The sequence below is a fragment of the Lycorma delicatula genome, chromosome 4 (genome assembly GCF_047948215.1).
Source record: "Lycorma delicatula isolate Av1 chromosome 4, ASM4794821v1, whole genome shotgun sequence".
Taxonomy (NCBI): Eukaryota; Metazoa; Arthropoda; class Insecta; order Hemiptera; family Fulgoridae; genus Lycorma; species Lycorma delicatula.
This window is the reverse complement of record NC_134458.1, coordinates 170,032,728-170,055,727: the sequence shown is the minus strand read 5'-3', so window position 1 is coordinate 170,055,727 and position 23,000 is coordinate 170,032,728. Positions and strand designations below refer to the sequence as shown.

The following is a 23,000-nucleotide window of genomic DNA, read 5'->3' as shown; positions in this document are numbered from 1 at the left end:
AAGTGATACTGTGCGGTCATAAAAAAGTAAAAAAATATATATATATTTATTTATTTTACTGAAATTAATTTTTTTAAGATTCATATTATTCCTCTGTTATGTTAAATTAAATTTAAATTGTATTAAATAAAGCATGTAGTACAGAATATTGAGATAAGACATATCTACCATCATTTTTCATGATAGTACTTTTATGGGATCCCACATGCATCCTCAGCCATGATTGAAATAATTCCATTATTAAAAAATTTTTAAATAAAAATACTAAAATAATGAAAATGATATGTTAATTAAGATGAGTGCTGCTATCTATTGCAATTTTTATAAGACTGTCTCCCTCAAATGCTGTCTTGATGGCTTATTAAATTTAAATTTTGATTGTGTTTATATATGCAATATTTTTCTAATGCATTTAATTTTATGTCATCATTATTAATTTCTAATATTTCTAAATTTGTGTTAATATCAGAAATAGAATGTTTATTATTTATTAGATGGTTGGCCACATTAGATAATTTGCTATTTATTTAATATTATTTTTGTAATTTCTGTAATGTTCAGGAAATCTAGTTTTAAAGAATCTAATATTTTTCCTACATAAATAGCATCACAATCATTCCAATTAATTTTCTAAATTCCACACAGATTGTTTATTTTATTATTATATTTAAAAAAAAATATATTTTGTTATGTGGTTATTAGGTTTGTATGCTGATTTAAATACGTCTTTATAAAGTTTTAGTGATGTTTTCAGTGATATTATTAGTATATGAATACTACCTGTATATGTTTTCACTCTTGTGTCTTATCATGTAATGTAGACACAGGTTTGTTTTCTTCTGTTTGTTTTTCATAGACTTTATCAGATCAATTTTCTCAGAATTACATTTTCTACTACATTTTCTACAAGTGTTAATAATAAAATTTATGGATTTATTAGTCATTTAACAAAGGTTTTGTTCTTCAAACCTATAATAACATGTTTTTCATCACTGAATTTTTCTGCTTTACATTGGATATCGTGAAAAATACAGGAGGTACAGTTCTGGAGCCTGTTTTATTCAGTTTTTCAGGTCAAAAACTTAAGAAACCATCAAGTTTACCCCTTATATAACATCTTAAAAATATCATTATGACCTCATTTCACCAGTAGAACTGAAATATGTACAGGTGAAACTCTTCGCTAGCTTTAACACAATAATAAAACGTTTTCGGACATATGTTTGTATAAACATTTTTCCTTATTTTAAGCTCTAGAATCATTTCCATGTTATTTCCCTTTCCTACTGAATCACTCTCTCTCTCTCTCTCTCTCTCTCTCTCTCTCTCTCTCTCTCTCTCTGTGTGTGTGTGTGTGTGTGTGTGTGTGTGTGTGTGTGTGTGTGTGTGTGTATGTATATGTGTGTATGTGAATATATATATATATGAAAAGATATAATACCTGTGTGAAGTCTCATATGAACTTTAAGAGAACCCTTTGTAGCAAACTGATGTCCACATACATGACATGTAAATTGTTTTAACGATCCATGAGTCTTCATGTGTGAATCAAGAGTAGATTTTACTGTAAATGATTTATAGCAACACTGACACATGAATGGGCGTTCTCCGGTGTGTATCCTGAGATGTCTCGTCAAATCAGAGGGTTTACGGAAACTCTTTGGACAATATTTACACTGATTCGGATGAAGTGGTTCACTGCTAAATTTGTCTGCAGGATCCTGCAACATGGAGTATAGTTACAATCAATAACTAAAATTAGTTAAACACTAACTGTTAAAACAAACATAAAACTATTACAATTTCTATTTTTCTCTGCCTTGAAACGCATGGTTTTAGCTTTTTTTGTAAGAAGGAAAATAAAATTTCTTTGTGTGTGTAATAAAATTCCAAGTGTAATGAACTTTTCAAATCACAAAGGTGCATATTGTTTTTTAGACAATATGAACAATCAGAATATTGTTTTAGAACAACTGTTCTAGCATTATACGTCTTTTGATCTGCTAGAGAAATAGAGACAGAATTATAAAGGTTGAAATTTTGAAAAGTTATTTAATAAATACAGCTGACCTGACCTATTAAACCAGCTACTTAGACAAAATTATAAACTTTGTTAAATAAAATATAATCATAGACTGACTGGTGTAGAACTGAACTTTACAAAAAGGGGCTATACTTTGTCATCAGCTGCCATTATAGATCTTTACTACAAACAATAGTGTGCAACATGTTTATATAGGATCAATTAAAATAATTTTAATGTGTTACATTTTATGGTAATTAGTTTATGCATTTCATAATAAAATCATATACTAAATGATAACCAAAATCTGCTATCATGTAACAATGACTCAATAATTATAAGAACTAAACTGTCCCAAAAATAGGAAGATTATACTATACTCTTTCAAACCTGATTAAAATCCTACTTAAGTATCCCTTGTCATAAAGTTTTGTACAACACTATGTTATGAATGTTAATGTACATAATACTTCATTTCATACTACTGCTTAATGCTCATACTACTGTTCTACATTTATGTTATGTTCGAGGCTTAATTAAATTTAAAAAAACAAAACACAATTATTACTTTTTCTTCTAGTTGATGATTAGTTTACAATATAAGCTCGAACCTTGTACATGGGAATGTAAAACATGGAATTTTGTAGCGTATGAAAAATGCCATTTCTGAACGGGATTCAAACCAGGAACTTTCTGTATGAAAGGCTGAGACAACATTATCATTCCACCACGGTGGTCAGCAATATATATTTCATTTTTATTTGACAAAATATTTATACTGTAATAATAGTAATCACAAACATATTCAAAATTTCCACTGTATTCAAAGCAATATCTGATAAATTACTAAACAGATTTAAGATAAAATTATTCAACCACTTTTGCATCAGGAAAACATTAGAAATTTAAATATTTTTATTAGTCAATAAAGAGATTAAATCATTCATGTTTAATAGAAAAGAAAGAAAGGGGAAAAGAGAGAGACAGAGAATGGAGACAGAAATTTAAGTAGAGAAATGGTAAACTAAAGATGGAAATGTTGACATATGAGGTGGGATAAGGCGACAATGAAGAAAAACAATACCTAACAAATTGAAGATAAAACTAACAGTTTCAATCTATCACAAATTTTTGTCAGAAAAAACCCTGGATAATTAATTTACTGCATTATGAAGAAATTGAACATAATAGGTATAACATTTTTAGTCTGAAAGAAAGATAAGCCCATCATATTCAAAAACATCGAGTGTGTGTTTATGTGAACATGTAACTAAACAGGAATAATTAAGAACATTACATGTTACCTGAAGGAAAACACTAAATCCTTTTCTCACATTTCTATAACCCATTAACTTTTACTTTCTGGAAAAGCATCACAAGGTAGTAGCAATTTATAATGAAGTCGATGAAAGTATACAAGTAACTGAATATCACATTAAAATTATCCACTAGTTATCTAAGAATGACAATTTCGTTGTACTGAATAAAGGATATATAATGAATTGGTTTCCTACAGAATCAGGGGTACAATAATTTGTTGCTTTACACTGTATAGCCGAGTCTTACTTACAGATGTGAAACATCTAAGGTAAAAGCAGCAGCAGTCAAAGAATTTTCTATAAATGCATTTACTGCATGACCAAATTAACATTGCATTTGCACTTAATCATCACAATGTTGCAGTCAAGTGCAGATGCACTAATGCGTTAATGAAATGTTGATTACAGTGCAACCAGCTGAAATTCAGATGTAAGAAAAATGTGAACTGCCACTGAAATAGATGGAAGTGATTTACCTATTTTTTTTGTCAAACTATTTAATAACATTGCTGGTAATATTTCTACCATTGCTATGAATAAAGTCTCTCTCATATTTCCGAGCTTGCCACCTTGTTTACAGTCTTTATTGTTGAAAAATAAATATTAAAAAACAAATGAAATAGATAATAAAATAACAAAAAAACAAGTAGAATAAATTTAATAATAGCTGAAAATTCTGTAAATAAACAATGCAAAATTAAATTAATATTGGTAATGAATGCAAATAGTAATTATAAAAATACAAAAGCTTAATATACAATAGATAAAAAGCTGTAATAGATGCTTGCAACCTGTCAGTGATTGTAGCAATATTACTGAATCAACTGATGGTTTAGAAGAGACTTTGCATTTTTTCTGCACCCAATGTTGATTTGATTGCATAGTATATACATTAGTCTACAAACAGAAACAAAATGACAACTGCAGGGCTGAATATCAACTGTCTTTTTTAGTTTTTAGCAAGGTAATATTTAATAACAGTGTAACTGGCTCAGTGAAAAAGGCAGCAACTGGATACAATTCACTCACCACTTTCCATAATAAGCCTGGCAATGCTCTCCCACAATCATCTGGAAATGATATTAACATCCTAAGATACTTAAAAATGAAAAATTACAACAAAAAAAATTATGACCACTTATTGATGCAATTAGTCACGTCGTTTTATTCAGATGACCATTATAGCTTAGACTACATAACCAATTAACTTATCAATTTAACTTATAGCTAAGACTAAAACCAATTTCTAACTTTAGTTAACTATTATGTTAACTGACGATATCATTTTTATTCTATCAAACAGTATCTCAAAATATGCTGAGATTTTTACTCCTTTTTTAAAAATTTTTTTCTAAGGTTAACAATGTACTTGTGAAAATATATTTGTTCTTCATAAGAGTCTGTAATGACACTATTAATGGTTTTTTTGAATGACAGGTTACAAAATCATCCTTTTATCTTTAGTACTTGTTAAAAAAAGTTGTTTTTTTGGATACCAGTAATGGATGGAGTTTCTATAAATGTAGAACGATTTTTTACAAGTTGATTACCAATTTTTCAGTTCTATAATTACAAGTAACTTCATTGGTAATAAAAGTCGTCCTTTTGCATTCAACTTAGTGATTAAAAGTAGAAATTAATAAATAACAGCTAATTTTTTAAATACAAGAATTTCTAAATGTTAGGTGCAATACTGTACGATAAAACTTGAAACACACTAAGGGGTCGTTGTAGTTGCAGATTGACGTACATAGTATGTTAGTTATTTCTGTTTATTTCAATTCTTTAAGGTATTATCTTTATTTTTTTTTTGTAGTCAAAAAAGCAACTTACTGAACAGTGAACAAAAAAAAGTTTCATTCAAGACAATAATAATCTGTCGATGTCAAATAGTTTGTTCAATCAATGATTATTACAAAGATCATTAATTTTTTTAATAATTTTTCAAGCTATATTTTCAGATCATAAGAGATAAAAATTCATACACAAAATAAAACTACTCTACCTTAAGCTCACTTATTTTATCACGTTCAGCAACAGAAGCTATCAACACTTTTTCTGAAACTGATGCACCGTTCTGAGGCATCTGATTAACGAGTTGATTTGTTTCTTCTTCAGTAAGCTGCCTAGCTTCACCTCTTCTTCTTTTCACTTTTCTTCTACTTTGCTGATGTTCATTGCAATGTCTTCTAAGCTGACTTTCTGTTCTGTAAGATAATCCACATACTGGACAAATGAATGACCTAAATGAACAAATGTTAATTTTACTACATTAACTATCATAATTTTTATTAATCAGATATTAATATCATTAAACAGCAAAATCTCATTAACCTGACTTTTACTAATTCAAGGTTAAATTGGAAAAATCAGTATAAACAACTTTGAGATAGTCAAGTTGACACTACATTGTATTTATACCATGGAATTCTAGTGCATAATATTATTCCTGTATATATTGTGAGACTAAGTTGCTATAATTAAAAAAAAGAAATAGACCAACTCCCAGTATTATTTTTTCCTTCTTTTGAAAGGGAAAAATAATTTTTCTTAAGCTATCTTGATTATATTTAAAACCTGTATTATAATTTTCATTAGAGATTTTATGTTATGAAGTAATTAGGCTATTTTTAAGTTTATAATACAATAAAAATTAAATTAATAAACATCTTATTAACAAAAAGTAATCAATTTTCTTTTTTAATCATGTAATGCCTGACGGATGTGTACTACCAATCTGAATTCACCGGTTTTTTATGATTCTTTTTTTAAATTATTTAGTTGTTTTTAAGACAAATCTGATATTTCATACAGAATTTTAAACAATTTAAATATTTTAACTAATTTTTATTTAAAAATTAAATTACATTAAAAAAAGTTTTATATGAAATTGCGATGAAAAATTACAAAAGCCTTAAAAAAATACAAAATGTTCTTGTACAGAACTCCACAAGAAATATATAAAATATAAATTGAATGAGAAAACTAAAAGAGGTATAATTTTTTTTTAAATTTAATATAAAAATATATTTCTCCTCTTTCAGACTAGTTTTATATTAAGATAAAATTTTTTTCTGATTTTTACAGTTATTCTTAAATTAAGTGATAATTTCATAATAATACAGTTAATTTTTCATTTGTAAGCTTCTTCTCTAATCAACTTTACTGTGATCATGAAGGTTATGCATCATTTGAAAATAAACAAATAAGGAAGTAACAAATTGCAAATTATTATTTAAACAGAACTTTTTTTTTCATTATGTTGTCAGAGATTGTGGTTCAATTCTATAAAAGAAGTACTTTTTCAGCACTACAATTACCAATATATAGAATCAGGAATTTTGTTTATTCTCTATCAATAAATGCTTTAGAATTGAATAATTTATTTGTCATAAATTAAATTTCTAAATATCATAAAGTCAAGTTTGTTTAATAATATACTGACAATTCTATTCAGTTACAAATTAACATAACTTACTTCTTTTCCACATGTACGGACATATGACGTAAAAGGGATGCCACTGTTGTGTAAGTTGATCCGCACAGCTGACATTCATGTTCTTTCTCACGACCATGATTTTTCTCGTGCAACTTAAATGCAAAAATAAATAAAAACCATAAAATTTCTTATCTGAATAATAACTATAGAAGAATATAATTTAAATATTAACGTTCAAGGTTTTACTGACTTTCCTGACCAATTTAGTAAAACTTTCCTGACTCTCATAATGTTACGCTATTGCTATTTACATTGCAAAATACATAGATATTTTATTTTTTGCAGCCTCCACCACCCCCATAGCTGCCCCACTCATGTCTTTTTTTAATTATTTATTATTACATTTATTTTTAAACTTTATTTCTTACTGATTTTTTTACAATAAAAATTTAAAATTAGGCTATTGTTTGTGATAAATTGTTTCAATAAATTACATTGTAAAGTACAAAAACACAACAATATTTAATAAATCTTTTGCATAAAATGAACATCATGGTAATAGTAACACGGATAATAAATAGAAACTATCTAAAGTAATTTTTAAAAATAGTTGGGTCGTACCTAAGATTGCTAAAACTTTTTCACAAAAACAAGCCTACATTATTTTACAAAGTAAACAAAATATCTAATAACTTGGTTTGCATAAAAATGATAAGAAACACAGATTTCAATTTAACAAAGGGTATATAATTATATGAGCACAACTTAAAGGAAAACTAAAATCACTGTGACTAAAAGTAATTCAGATAAGAAAACTAGAACAGAACATCTTTTTTTGTATAGAAAACAAACATTATTAAAATTTACTTGAAAAATATTTTGTCATTATTATTCTAACGTATTTGCAAAATGCCATTAAAGTATGATGCAAGGCCATGACTAATGATATAAGAGAATTTAGTAGTTCCAAGCTGGAATTTTGATACTATAAATCTATCATGAAACATAAAATACATTGCACCAATGTCTTCACATGAACTTAAGGATAACTTATTTTGTACAGCATTAAGAACCCATACAATTTCTGCTTTAGAAACATTGTCTTCATAACAAAAATAAGTAATTGTGTTGTCATTTTGCATAAATGAAGTTTCAATGAAGGATTCAAATGTATCATTTGCTGATGAAATGCTACTAATCTGACCAGAAGATTAAGGCAGATAACACACAGATGTATCAAAACCACCATTCTCACAACTGTTAATCAAAGTTTTATTCTGCTGAGCTGAAGCCCACTGGGAGATAAAAAGTTTTTCAATGAAGGCTGAGAATTCTGTATCTTAATTATTTCATTATGCTGCTTTTCTTTACTGTGTGAAGTCACTGCCTTTTGGCCCATATTGCCCAGTCCAAAAAATGTTTTTTACACACATCACAAAATGAATGATACACATCTCTACCTCTTCTTAACCAACTGAATTCTGGATGTAAGTTTATATCTAACCACTTGTCATCAAACAGAGTGTTTTTATATGTCATTTAAAAGCAATTAATTACCTAAAATACAAAAAAAAATTCACGGTAGTTTGAGAGAAATTCCAAGAAAACAAATAGTTAAAAACGTTTAAATTTTTCAACGGTAACTTTTTGTTAAAATTTCACCAGTGAAAAAATTAACTGCAATTTGGAATATTCCTCCTTTACTATAAAAGAACAATTAGGGAATGTATGTAAGAACAGGACATGTTAATAGCTGCTTGATGCACATAGTTGTAATGTGCTGGATGATGGGATCACCACTTCCTGATACCGGTAAAGTATATCAAATATATTTTGTCATTACTTAAAAAATACTTTATTGTTAATACTTAAAAATGCAATTCTCTGACATTTTTTGCAATTTTTCCTGACCTTTCCTGATTTTTTCTAAAAATGACTGACTATTATATTTCCAGACATTTCCTGCCTATGGGAACCATGTAATTATGGTTTTCATTAATTGAATTTTATCATTTGGTTTTCATTTATTGGTTTTTTCAAAAACATGTAATGAATAAATAAAAACAAATAAATGGAGAAACAAAACATAAAAATGGTTAATAACATTGTGTATATTATTTAATACTAACTGAAAAATAAACATAACTATGTTAAACTAATAATACAGTAATTATAAAAGGACTGTTTTACAAATGACTTTTGACTGGCTGCTGTAAATAAACCAGTTGCCAAAGCAGCAGTTGGTAGTTCATAATCTTATTAAATGCCTATTGATTGGCCATAATATTAAGTGCTTGCAAAGAAATAGATGATGAAATATGGAGCCTGCAATTGTCTAGTCGTAGAATTGATAATGATTATGGCTTGATTAGCTATTGAAAGTGAAATAGCTCCATCTAGCTCCATCAATGATCAAGTTGCATTTGTGGTAGTATTTGTGGTAGTAGAAAGCCTATTAGACATTGAACAAGATTGACCTTGGTACACATATATGAATAGTAAGGCCATAATTAATGAAGTTGTTCCAAAAACGGAAAAAAATGGTGAAAGGATTAAACAGATAAATGAAGTTTCCACAGTTTTGGGAACATTCTTTGAATACAATAATTTTGACCATTTGTTACACACCAGATTCAACATTAAGTGAGCAACATCTCTTTCCATGATAAAAATCAAGTTGCAACCAATGTTTAGAAAAAATGAAAAACAAATGCATATACCATATTGTTATGCCAATTTTTAAAATGGAAGTAAATTTTGGAATAGTTCTTATGTCTAAATAAAAAATTCTAATTCAAGTTTTAACACCTTCAAGCTTTAAAGAAGCCTGTAAAGCATTATTAAAAATCACTTTAAAAATTTATATCTCATTCAACATAACCCCAGTGAAAAATGAATGAAATATTTTCATCCATTTATTAATAATCCTATGATAAAAGTAAAATTTACACTATGTATTTTATGGTAATATACTAAAATAGTTAGCACACTATGATTGGGGCAATTCCAGAAGTAACCAATACAACAAATGGTCAGAAATAAATTCACTCACAATGGATAAAATTAACTCAATTTATAAGAGGTGTTTTTTTAGAGTAAGATCAGTTTTGAAAATTATTAACAAAATTTATTACTTACTCATAAAAACAACATTTCTTTACTTCTTTTCTATATTCCTGCCTTCAACTTCATCACTTTTTCATAGCGTTTCACTAGCTTCTTCATTCCCTCTTCAAGAAATTCTACCACCAGTTGCTTAAACCACACATGATAAATGTGACTATCGCATCGACTGCTTCTTTGTCTCGACATCTGAATAATAAATCCAGGTTTCATCTTCAGTAACAATGCGATCAAACAATTCATCAACTTCATTTTTGTAAAGCCTCAAAAATTCATGTGCTGCAGTAATCCTTGGGTATGTCAGTTAATGTCTTCAGCACCCATCTACCACAAAATTTTTATAGACCAATTTTTCAGTCAAAACTTCATAAACCAAAGATTATGAAACATCAAGACAACTGTGGCACGATGAAGCACCGATTTTCTCAAATTTTTTCATCAACCTATTCAATCAAATTATCTGTTTCACAGACAGCTGGATGCTACATTCTTCAAAATAAATGCTTGTTTGCCCTTTGTGAAATGAACTGTCTAACTTTAGTGTCACTCACAATATCGGCCTGTAAATGTCAGTAGCAAAAATCCAGGTTACTCCAAAAACTTCACACTGTGGACTACGAATTGTAACAATGATTATGAATGGATAAATATAAACAACCAACAACAAAATGACTAAACTATTGTTTGAAATGCCATCCATTTATGCCATTATTTACATCACATATATAGGTGACAAATTCAAAACAGACCTTATTTTTGACATGGCTTTTACATTACTTCTACAGCTATTTTGCAGAAGTCAATACTTGCTTTGCTTGTTTCAGTAAATAAAGCTCAAGAATCTCCCACATAATAGTAAATTTAAAGTGTAACAATCCATGGTTACATAAATATGAAACTTGATTTTATTTACAATTAAACTGAATCCTTATGTAAACAAACAATATAATAGGCAAATTTCAATATAAGGTTTTGAATTTCATGCAGCCACTATAATACTATATTATGGATATTTGCATATTTAAAGGGCACTATACAATATTTGTTTCTTCAGGGTTCAATAAATGGTAAATGGTAAAATGGTTTTCTTCAGGGTAAATGGTTCATATGTAAACTGTAACTATTTTTGAACACAAAAAAATTTTTAAATGATGTCTTATATACTGAATGTATATCATTAAAACATGGAAAAACTTTACCATTCTGAGATATGTATTTTTAAATATTAAAAAAATATCAATAATACAAATAATGAAAAAACAAATAAAATTAAAAAATAAATATCTATTTTCATAGTAAATACCTTATACTGAGCAAGTGTTAAGAATGTTTTATCACATATTGGACAAGAAAACTGATCATGATCTGAATTTTTTGATGCATCGAAACCTTCAATGTGAACCGCTAGTTCAGTCACTTCTTTGTTACTAGCATCATCAGTCTTTGATTTAATCAGTTCAGTTTGATTTAAGCTAAAAAATTAAAAAAAACAAAAACCATGAATATTTAAAAATATAAATAACATTTTAACATACAGTATAAAAGTGTTATTTCTTGTACGAGTTAATAAAAATGTACATTATAGTACATTTTAGTACTTGTATTAAAAAAATACAAAGTAAACAAACTGAAAATGAAGAATAAACAAATAAACATTGAAGTCTGAGATCAAAATAAGAGAAAATTATTAGTACAAGTTTTAAATCTTCAATTACTAAATCAATGTGTAAAATAATTAAATTTTTACTATCAGTACATATTTTTCAGTATTTCTCAACAAATAATGACTATCAGGGAAACCACAGTGGAAAAGCAATATGATCTAATTATTTTGAAGTGAAATGGATAGTAGCTAGCTTGGATGATGAAAAACTTGCATTATTGTAATTATTAGAAAAAGAACTATAAAACTATATTATATTTTATTAAATAACACTACTAATTTTCTGGAATTTACAGTGTCCATAAAAGATCTTTACAACTTTAATTATAAAAAAAATTATTATACTACCTATAGTTATAATTTTTCCATGGTAAAATAGGTCATACTTTAAAGTTTTTTCTTGGTGTGAAATTCAGTATGTGATATTTTTCAAGTATTCAGTATGTGGTACATGGGTAGCATAAACAATCTCTAGGTGATAATCCAACTCTTGCCAGTTACAATGCAGTATATAGGCATTCATACTAGGTAAATGCAACAATGATTTTTACCTTCAAATCTTCCATGTCAGAATCTCAGAGTAATGGACACATCCTTGGAAGCCCCATATAAAGAAATTACAAGGTGTTAAATCCAATGCTTTTCAGAAATTCATTTAACCATATAGCCAGATGTGAAGGGATACCATCTTACAAGAAAATGATGTTAGGTTTAAATGCTGTAGCTGAGGATAGGCAACACTTTTTTTCATATCATGGTAACTGTTATAAGTCACAGTCTGTTAAAGGAAAATGGGCCAATTGCTCTGACACAAAACACCACACACTAACTTTTGAACTGTTTCAAACATGCTTGGCATTGAAATATGGGTTTTCTGGGCCTCAGATGCTGAAGTTTTTTTTATTTACCTTTCCTGGTAAATAAAAAGTAGTCTCATTGGCAAAAGCAATTTCATTAAGATAACTGTCATCTTCCGATGATCGGGCATGATAATAGCAAAATCTTACAAGCAATCCTATCTTCATGTGTAATTGCTTACAGCAATTGAAGCTTGTAAGGATGCTTTTTTAAATGTTTCTCAACACATTATAAACAAAAGAATGAAGAATGTTTAATTCACATGTTGTTTATCATGTTGACTTTTGGGGACTGGTAATAAATGCCTCTTACACTCGTTCAATATTTTCATCATATACACTTGGCTAACCATAACCTTTCTTGTGTTCAACACTTCTTGTGGTCTTAAACTTTTCAAACAGTGTAAGCAAGGTAAGCTGTGATGGTAGTGATCTGTTATGTGGCAATCTAAAGTTATGTTGTACCAGTGTGTGATTTTGTTTCTATGAACCTCTAAACACACTCGATCTTCTCTTAAACAATCATGGATATTACTGAGTGATGTAAGCATGACTTCTATTTTGGTTTTGAGGTGATACTACATGTCATTTCTACATGACCAACAACACCATCTGTAAACTTTTTGAATACTATTCTTCCATAAAACCCATCCATAACATTTGCAATCTAAAGTTGTAATAATATTTTGTGGGCACCTGCATATGAATTACTTAAATGTATACCTACGTATACTATGACAAAGTGTACTGTTTATCCACATAAGGCAGCAGCATTGGTTCTGGAAATATGTAATAGCCAATTATTTTCATAAGTTATCTAATACTCAGCAAATGTTAAGAATGTTTTATCACATACTGACAAGTATATTAATTATCATTGGGATTTTTTGTGCAGCAGATATAAAATCTTACAAAGAGTGATACAATCACTTTTACAGCAACGTATGATTAGGTTATGACTTAATTGTTAATACACATTATCATTATTAAGATAACAAGAATAATACAGTTCTGCAGCACTGTTCTATTTACTGTGAGAAGATATTGTGCTACTGTTGTCAGATTCATATCAAGTCATCACAAAACTACATAATTTTTACATCATATTAAAAGGGGGAAGAACACAGTTACCATCTATAAGATGATCCCTTCATTTAAGAAATAAAATGTCTCTTGGTGCAACATCAGGCTGTTGTTCTACATAGACAGTGCACTTGCCAAAAAAAAGTAATGGCTGACCTTCTATGGATTATTTATTTCAAGTTCCTTTCTGGTATCTTTGCTACTTGTACCCTGATTTTAAACTATTTAATTATTTTAATGTTAGTTACTTCTTTTCATAACAATCTAGCCATTTGAGAATGCCTTGCTCAGTTGAATATTTCCAAGCAAGTTTATTTTATTTTTTTAATAAAGTGACCAACTACCTGCCTAAGTTTCTACAAAGTGTCTCATTTGTTTGTTCTCTATTTTCTAAAGAAATAATTTTTCCCAAGAATTTTTGGAGTGATTTACTAGCTCTTAAAAACATATCATCCACTCAGATATGTTTTATAATTTATTTAAGAAGCACCCAACTCTTGAAGATAAACATTTTTTAATGCTTTAAGCTCTTTCCTATTGCAAGAATTTATAACTACTACCTGTATTTCAGCCCAGTAGAATCTATCTTTAATTTTTTACAATCTGGTATTCTGGTCTCAGTTTTAGAAGCAAAATTTTGGTCAGGAAGCATTTTGAACTTTAAAACTGTCATCTCAAGGTATGTAGAAGATCATACGAGTAAACTTTCTATTTCATCAGTTTTTAAAACTTTTATTTCAAACGCACCTACACTTTTGGTGAAATAAAAAAACACCAATAAAAAGAAAATTCATCTACCTTAACATTTATGTCATACTGATGATCATGAAAATGCATACTATGCAGTTGTGGTTTTTAATAAGACTAAAAAAGAATGTGTCATTAATAGTATGATAACTAGATTTTTTTTTTTTTTTTTTGCTGAAACAGTAAAAAAATAGAATGCTTACATTCCCTTGATAGTCTGGTTAGCCTTCCATTTTGAAAACCAATAAAAACATTTGAAAGTTTGCAATTTAGTGTGCTTTGACCGTAGACTTATAAATAGGAAGATAGCTGATGAACTGAATTTAAGTTTTTATGTGGTTCAGTAAATTTTAATTGAAGATTTAAACATGTGTTGAGTGTCCATAAAATTTATTCTGAAATTGTTTGCAAACCAGTAGAAACTGACATTGACTTGAAGTTTCTCAAGAACTGATTAATTGAGCCGAATCTGACTCAGATTTGTTAAATAGGGTAATTATAGGTGACGAATAATGGGTTTTTAGGTATGATCCAAAAACAAGGCACAATCACCACAGTGGAAGGGTCCAAATTTGCCATGATCGAAAAAAGTGCGACCAAGTTGATCAAATGTGAAGACAATGTTGGTGGGACTGCGCATCATGAATTTGCCACTAGAGAGCAGGTAGTCACCCAGGAATACTATGAAAGTGTCCTTCAGCATTTGTGCAAAAATGTGCGCAAAAAAGGGCCTGCACTCTGGCAAGACAAAAATTGGGTCCTCCACTATGACAACCCACCAGCTCATTGTGCATTTTTAAATCACAGAATTTTTGGCCAAATTTCAAATTCCTGTGCTTCTGCAACCCCCCTACCACCTGATGTAGCTCCTACGTACTTCTACCAGTTTCCTAAATTGAAATTTTTGCTAAAAGGGAACCAATTTGATTCAATTGAAGACATCCAGGAAAAAACAGAGAGGGTTCTTGACACCCTTAAGAAAGAAAATTTCCAGGAATGCTTCCAAAAGTGAAAACATCGTTGGAGTCAGTGTGTGACTACTTTGAAGGAAATTCATCACAATAGCCTGTAACTATTGCCATTTTGAAAATACAAGCTCAGTCTTAAAATTTTCCAATCACATCTCTTATTTGCACTAAAACTGTTCCTTCATGGATATAAGACTTATCAAAAGTTCTTTTTTGCAAAACACTTAGCAGCAATAACCTTTTTTTAAGCATACTCTTTGATCCTTCATTATAAAGGATTACAAAATCATAAAATAGAACTTACTAACTTAATTGTCAAACCTTAATTAAAAATCCCCTATGACCATATATAGAAAATATGAAGGACAAAAATATAAAATAACCAAGATTTATCTGGATACCTCTAGCACAAGAAATTTGAGAACTGTACAAGTCTTTTATAAAATTGTGTACATTTTACTGGCATATAATAATAATAATAATAATAATAATAATAATAATAATAATAATAAAAATAATAATAGAAATATATATATATATACAGTAGAGTCTGGATAATTGGACCACTTCAGGACCAGGACTAAATGGCTCTATTAAGCGATATTAACAAAAAATGAGGAGCTATGCACAAATACAGTATACAGGTGTATTCTAATTATTAAACTTGAATTAGCGATTTACTATTCTGAATTTTATTTCTAATATTAATTTTACATGAACAATTTTATAGATTACAACAAAATAAAAATTTAAATACTCTAATGTATAATACGTAACTAATAAAATACATACATTATTTACTATCTTTTTACATTACATAGCTACATATAAAACAGACCTATTACATTTAAAAAGAGCTACTGTTCTGATATAATGCATTACTGAATAGTTTTTGTAACCATACATAATTACAGACTGAATTGCCTGCAACAAATTTACACGTGCACTAACATCTTTAGCCATATCCGAGGAAGTCAACATATTTCCTTCAATTTCTTGTAAAATGTAACTTATTAGTTTATTTCAGTAAATAAATTAAAAATTTTTTATTACTCCCATTTCAAGCGGTTGAAAAACTCATTGTATTCAGTGGCAGAAACTCAATTTGAATGTTTCGTAAATCTACATTAAGATGGGCAACACAGTTACCAATAAACAGGCAAATCTTTCTTGATTTTTTCTGTAACTTGTCCCAAGCAATCAGCCAATCACGAAAAATTAGACTCATCATCCAGGCTTTTTTATTAAAATAGTAGTGCACTGGTAAACTCTCCATTCTAACCTACTTAAAACATTTTGGCTTACCTGCTTTACCAATAACAAGAAGTTTTAGATTGTCACTGCCAGATATATTCATGCAACAAAACAGAGTAATTCGATCCACTGGTTTTTTGAGCCAGATAACGCGATGTGTTTGTAACAAAGAGACCTGTGATTAAAAATAATTATGGAAAAATGATAAAAACAGCACAATACACAATGAACAATGGACTCACAATGAAGAAAATAAAAACATTTGCTTCGTCATAACCTATGTCGCCATGCACTACGTGCTGAGCAGACCAGTGATAGAAGGAAGTTACCTCCCTCAACACAAGATTCAACAACAGTCAAGTGATTTAAATCACTAATAAAATTGTGATATTTTAGAAGTAAAAGAAGGAAACAAACGAGCTAGTGGGCCTTATAAGCAGCATTTTGGACCATTAAACTGGCATAATTTTACATGAATTATATCAATATGTTTCTTTCTTAACAAAAATGCCCCAATTAAATGGCTGCCCTGAATAACCGGTGGTCCTATTAACCGGAATCCATTATAATTAAAAAAAAAAAAAAAAATATATATCTTTTTATTTTAAATCAATTATTCTAGAATACCTTGGATTATCTTTGTCTGGTGGAAGGATATTTGCTAAGGTAGTAGTAGGCATCACTGGTTCCAAGTTGAGTTGTTCAGTCTGAAAAAAAAAATCAACTACAGTTTACAGTTTTAAAATTAATCTTCTGCAGAAAATGAATGAGCAATTCTATCCATCTTGAACAACTATTTTCCTACAAAATGCAAATTGTTACCAATTTCAAATAAGATTATTCTGGTTATTATAAATGAGATCTGATAACTTCTGTGAAGATACATTTGTACTACTTGGATAAACACTTAAGTGTCTTAAATTAGCAAGTGGAACCTACAAACAGTCAAATAAATTTGACTGATAGAATCATGCATTACCAAGTTATCAATTAGTTGATTTTATCACAAACAATGACACAAACAAATGTGTAAATGCCACAAATATGAAAATGAAACATCATAAATGAAATGAGAGACAACGGCTAGATAAAATCGGCATATGATCTTTAAAATAAAGGTACATCATTATTTAATAAATGATTACCATTCTTAAAGACAGAATGATATAAAAAAGTTAACTAACCTCTAACTAGATTTCAAATAAATGTTTCTAATTTATGGTAGAGATTTTTAATGATTATAACTTACAAGGTCTGTAAATAAAGTAATGAGACTAGTTTCTTTTTTTCAGACAAAGTGTAAAGTTACTAGTAAACATATGTTTATGCGAACAGGTGATTTATATTAGGTATTAAAATTTTTAGTCTATTGCTGCCAAGTGAGATGTAAACAAACTTTTCATGAAACGATTTTTTGTTGTGCGTTACAAAAATGCATGGTACTAATTATGAGCAACGTTGTGTAATCAAGTTTTGTGTTAAATTTGGTGAGAATGCTACTGAAACTTTTTCACAATTGAAAAGGGCAAATGTAAATGACGCTTGGTCATGAGCCCAAGTTTTTAGATGATTTAAAGCATTTTCAGATGGCCGGGAATCAGTTGCAGGCAATCCACGCTCTGGAAGATCATTAAGATCAAAAAGTGACGACAATATTGAGCGAATCAGAGACTTTTTGAGTTTTTGTTTACAGGACAGATTGTAAATCAATATGTTTACCAAGAAATTCTTGAAACTGCGGAAAAGAATTGTTCACATGAGTCCAGCGATCAGAAACAGCTGGATGTTGAATGTTGCATCATGACACTGCACTCTCAATTAATGAGTTTTTGGCAAAGAAAAACATCCCTGTAATTCCTCAACCACCTTATCTACCTGAATTGAGGCCCTGAGACTTTTTCCTGTTCCCAAATTTAAAAAAAACACCTCAAAGGACACCATTTTGGAACAGTAGAAAATATAAAACAAATGTAACTGACCATCTGAAGGATATTCTGATTTCTGAGTTCCAACACTGCTATGAAGAGTGGGAAAACCGTTTGAAGCGTTGCATGACTTCCCAAGGGAACTATTTCGAAGGTTATAGAGTCTATGTATAATTGGAGTATAAATAAAAAGTTTTTCTGAACCAGTCTCATTACTTTATTTACAGACCTCATATTTTAGTTTGATAGTTTAATTTTTTTTTAGTGTATATATTTTAGATTTTTTCTTCAATCTATTTTCAGCTCCTCATTTATAAATGTGCGATTTAGTCTGTGTGCAAAAACAGATTGGTAGTAAACTTTGATTGTGTTAAAAGAAAATTAAGTAATACAAATTATTTAAATCATAGAAATATATCTATAAAAGAAGTTTCATCATTGAATAAAAAAGAAGAATTTGGTACTTACACATTCTAATTTTGGCTGAATTATTATGACTACATAAAGTTTAAGTCATTCCATTATTACTCATCGAACTGAAAGTAAATTTTAATTAAAGAGAGTGTCCAACTTGGTTGATTTTTCATAAAATTTAAGTCAACTTTTTTTTAACCATGTATTTTTGTAGTAATTGTATCTAAGGGTGACAGAACTTCTTGAAAGTTCTGTTTTGGTTAGTTTTAAATTTTTTTACATAAAGGTTAATGTTAAATACATGATTAATTTTCTACACATAACATTATTTCAATACAGTGGTGTACAATATCTGATATATTAATATACACAGATAATCTGCAATTAAAAATATAATAATTCAAAATAGTAACTAATTAAAACTTGAAACAACACTCCAGTAATTATTTCTGTTCTATATTTAAAAATAAATTCAAAATATTGTAAAAAAAATAGTATCACAGACCTGAGTAACAAATTCCTGCCAATTAAAAAGAAAGTAGTAGAAAATATAATAATGGGAGGAATTCAGAAAGGGGCTAAAAGAAACCCTTTTAGTAAAGGTAACAGGTCTGTTTAACAATTGTCCTCTGTAATACTGCCTACTGACACACCTAAACAGACGTTGTTCTATGAGAAGAGTTATCGGACCAGGATAAGAATTTCATGGGAATATGTGAGGGCAGATGATCATGCTCACGCTTTGAGTTAGGTCCGGTCTGGCAGGTACAAAGGATAGGAGTATAAATACTCCAGGGAAGACCAGTTGAATTAGTTCTGCAAGAAGTCAGTCTGCAAGGAGGTCAGTGAAGGAGTGAATTTCTAGTGAATTAAGTTCAACACGATTACAGTGACGTCACAAGTAATTCCACAACACATTAAAACAAGAAGTGGTTTGGTGAGTTACTGTTAGACTATAATGTACTAAATTTCATTCATAAACTGTTAGGGTAGTTTTATTTGTGAAGAGCAAAGGTATTTGCAGAGAAAAAAATTTATGCTTGTCTCATCTACTGTACTACTGTTGTTAATACAAAACTAGTGGATAAAGTGACATTAGCAGTCATGCTAATGTCTTTTGTCAATGGGACTGAATTCTGCTGCTTGTCAATATTTAACTACCTGTAAATAAACCCTGACGATTACTTTATATTATATTTTGTATGTAACCACTGTCTATTATTATTATTATTGTGGTTGAGATTACAATAATTATTATTTGTTTATTATTGATATTTATTATTATCATTTGCTGTTGTCATTATTGCTATTATTCTGATTATTATTATGAGTTGTTTATTAGTATTATTATTGATTTATCTTGTTTTACTTATGTTCTTAAATTAATAAATTGTAATTACATAAACATTTTCAATTGTCAATCTCTCAATATCCTGATCGAACCATGAACATGCAACAATATCTTTAAAAAATGTGTTCACTTTATTTTAAATGAAATCCTGCCCTACCAGAAACAACTTCAGGGTTTTAATGATTTCTTCTGATATTAATATGAGTAACAAACAGCAAAATCTTGTTTGAATTAATTTTACAATCATTAATAATTGTTTACTTGAAAAATGCTGTTTTTGTCATGATACCAACAAATATTTTCTTTAAACCTATTAATTATTTTTAATAACATAAACATTTTCAAACATTTTACAATGTAATTAGATAAGGGAAGATATTAATATTAAAAAAATAACATACTGGAAGAGCTATAGCTGAAAACACACAATGATCAAAGCTCTGATCAAAAAGTACATTAGAGTTTTCAGCTTGTTCTTTATCAGTTGTTAAACTTCCAAATAGTTGCTGATTTAAAGTTTCTTCTATCTCACGTATGCTTTCCTACAATGAAAATATACAAATATTAAAATAAAACACTTAAAATATTTCTCTAAAAAAACACATTTAATAAACATAAACAATCTTTAACCATACAAGTATTAAAAAATAACAATAATTAACAAAATGAAACATTAATATTACATGAAGCCATTCTGGAAAATTAATACCAGAAAATAAAACATCAATCAATTATTGTTGTTTAATTCCCTTAAATGAACAACTTACTAATTAACTGTAGCAATTAGAGAATAATTATTTTAACATATTTTGAACACTTTTTTTTCTTTGTCTAAACATCATATATATATATATATATATATATAAAAGTAATTTCAATTACTTTCAAAAGAAATTACTTTTTCAAAGGTGTAATATCAAAGGATCAGTGAAAGAACTTTTCTATAAGATACTAAATAATAATTGACATTAAGGTAATAAGGTGATAAAAACGTACAGTTTTACAGTATTTGTTGAAGACCATATTTTCAATATTTAATATCTACATTTTTGTTCAATATTGAACAAGTAACATTTTTCACTAACATATAATACTCGTATATTGATTACTTTCGCAAAACACATAAATAATCTTTTCTAAATATTTATTAAAGAATAATTTTTTATTGTCAAGACTTAAACTAATACTTTCAAAAATATTACAATAAAATTGTACAACATTAGAACAGAATTAATGTAATTTCATAACTGAATGGTTACACTTTCCAGCCTAAGTTTGTAGATTTTCATTAGTTTTTTAAACTTCACTTCTGCTAACATTATACTAGCTCTCAAGATCAGAATTAATTCAGTTAAATTTCTCTAATCTCTGAAATAAGAATAACGGGGATCTCTTGCAATGAAAACATAAAGGAAATGAAGTATCCAAACCCATGTGAAAGAACAAAGAAAGAAATTCTCTGATGTTATGAATTTTTTTTATATTTGGTGACATAAAGTTGTTAAAAGATGATATTGAAAGTTTCCTTTGCATATTTGGTGTCTGCTCTGTAGACTTCAAAAAATGAAATTGCTAAAATTGTTTACTTTCATTCACGTATGATGCGTGGTATTAAGATTGACAGTTTTACTCCAAATTTTTAAACTGTATTTAATATAGAATAAACAGCTTCTACAATCCAGTACTAATAATCAAGTACAAAATTTTGACCCTTAATTCAAATAATATTTACATAAATTTAGTATTCATTAAAGTAGCTTAAACAGCCCTCTACAAATGATTATTCATGAACACAATATAATAAAATATGGAGAAATATTAATTCCATATTTTTGATTAAAAAAGTCATCTTTGCAGGTCTCTGCTATCACTTTAATCAAGATTCTTTATTTTGAATATTTACTTTTTTTAAGAAATTAGAGGATTCATTCTTTAAGAAAATATGTAAATTGGCTTAAATTCATCTTTTTTACTCTATTAACAATTATGTAACCAATTATTTGCGTAAATTAATTTTAAACCATAGTGTATTCTGATTAAAGTTTTTTCTATAAATTTAAATTCTACTATTTTTACAAAATGTTATTTTCTTTAAACTATTATTCATTTCTATTTACTGTTAGTTAATTTTCAGCATTGTTTTAAAATAAATATAATTCTATTTGTACAAGAAAAGTTATTTTCATATTAACAATAACTGGTTTATAATAAATAAAATACATGGGGTTGCAGAAATGTAATACACAGGCACTCACAACTAAAATGAAAAGACATAGTCAAATGAAACAAATATGGCATAAAAGCATATTTTATTTACTATAAAAATTTACACTTACTTTTTCTACATAGTTACCATTTACAGCTGTACATTTCTTCCTATCATGAACAAATTTTCTCACTCTGTAAAAGAAGAATGCTGTAGTCTTTCCTTGAACCATGACCTCAATGTGTCCTTCAGTTCATCATACGTGGTGAAATGAATACCTTTCATATCTCTCTTTAATTGTGGAAAGAAGTGAAAATTGTAGGGCACCAAATCTGGTGAGTATGGTGGATGTGGAAAGTTAAAATTTAACTTCACAAGAGTTTCTGCAGTTGCATGCAATGTGTGTGTGAATGAACATTATCATGTTTGTAGAATTATCAACTCTGTGGATTGACAAACACAATATACATATCTTCTAAGGTGATGCAACATCTTACTGTCAACAGAATTTACAGTTGACTCCATTGAAGTTCATCTTCAATATTCACCTTAGTAGCTTCTAATGGATACACAAAATTTTATTGCCCATCAATTTATAGTACTTTGATCAACAGTCTCATCACCATAA

The 23,000-nt window shown here is 28.5% G+C and overlaps 1 protein-coding gene across 1 annotated transcript in view; it reads right to left on the bottom strand.

Moving 5' to 3' along the window:
• The window catches only part of LOC142324070 (zinc finger protein 236-like), a 131,334-nt gene that overhangs the window by 20,919 nt on the left and 87,415 nt on the right, over positions 1-23,000 (bottom strand). The window contains exons 21-26 of the mRNA XM_075364699.1: positions 20,568-20,708; positions 17,104-17,183; positions 11,208-11,376; positions 6,821-6,933; positions 5,348-5,585; positions 1,442-1,721 (exon numbers count right to left, since the gene is read on the bottom strand). Of these exons, the coding sequence (XP_075220814.1) occupies positions 1,442-1,721; positions 5,348-5,585; positions 6,821-6,933; positions 11,208-11,376; positions 17,104-17,183; positions 20,568-20,708 (1,021 nt within the window). The remainder of the gene's footprint in view (positions 1-1,441; positions 1,722-5,347; positions 5,586-6,820; positions 6,934-11,207; positions 11,377-17,103; positions 17,184-20,567; positions 20,709-23,000) is intronic.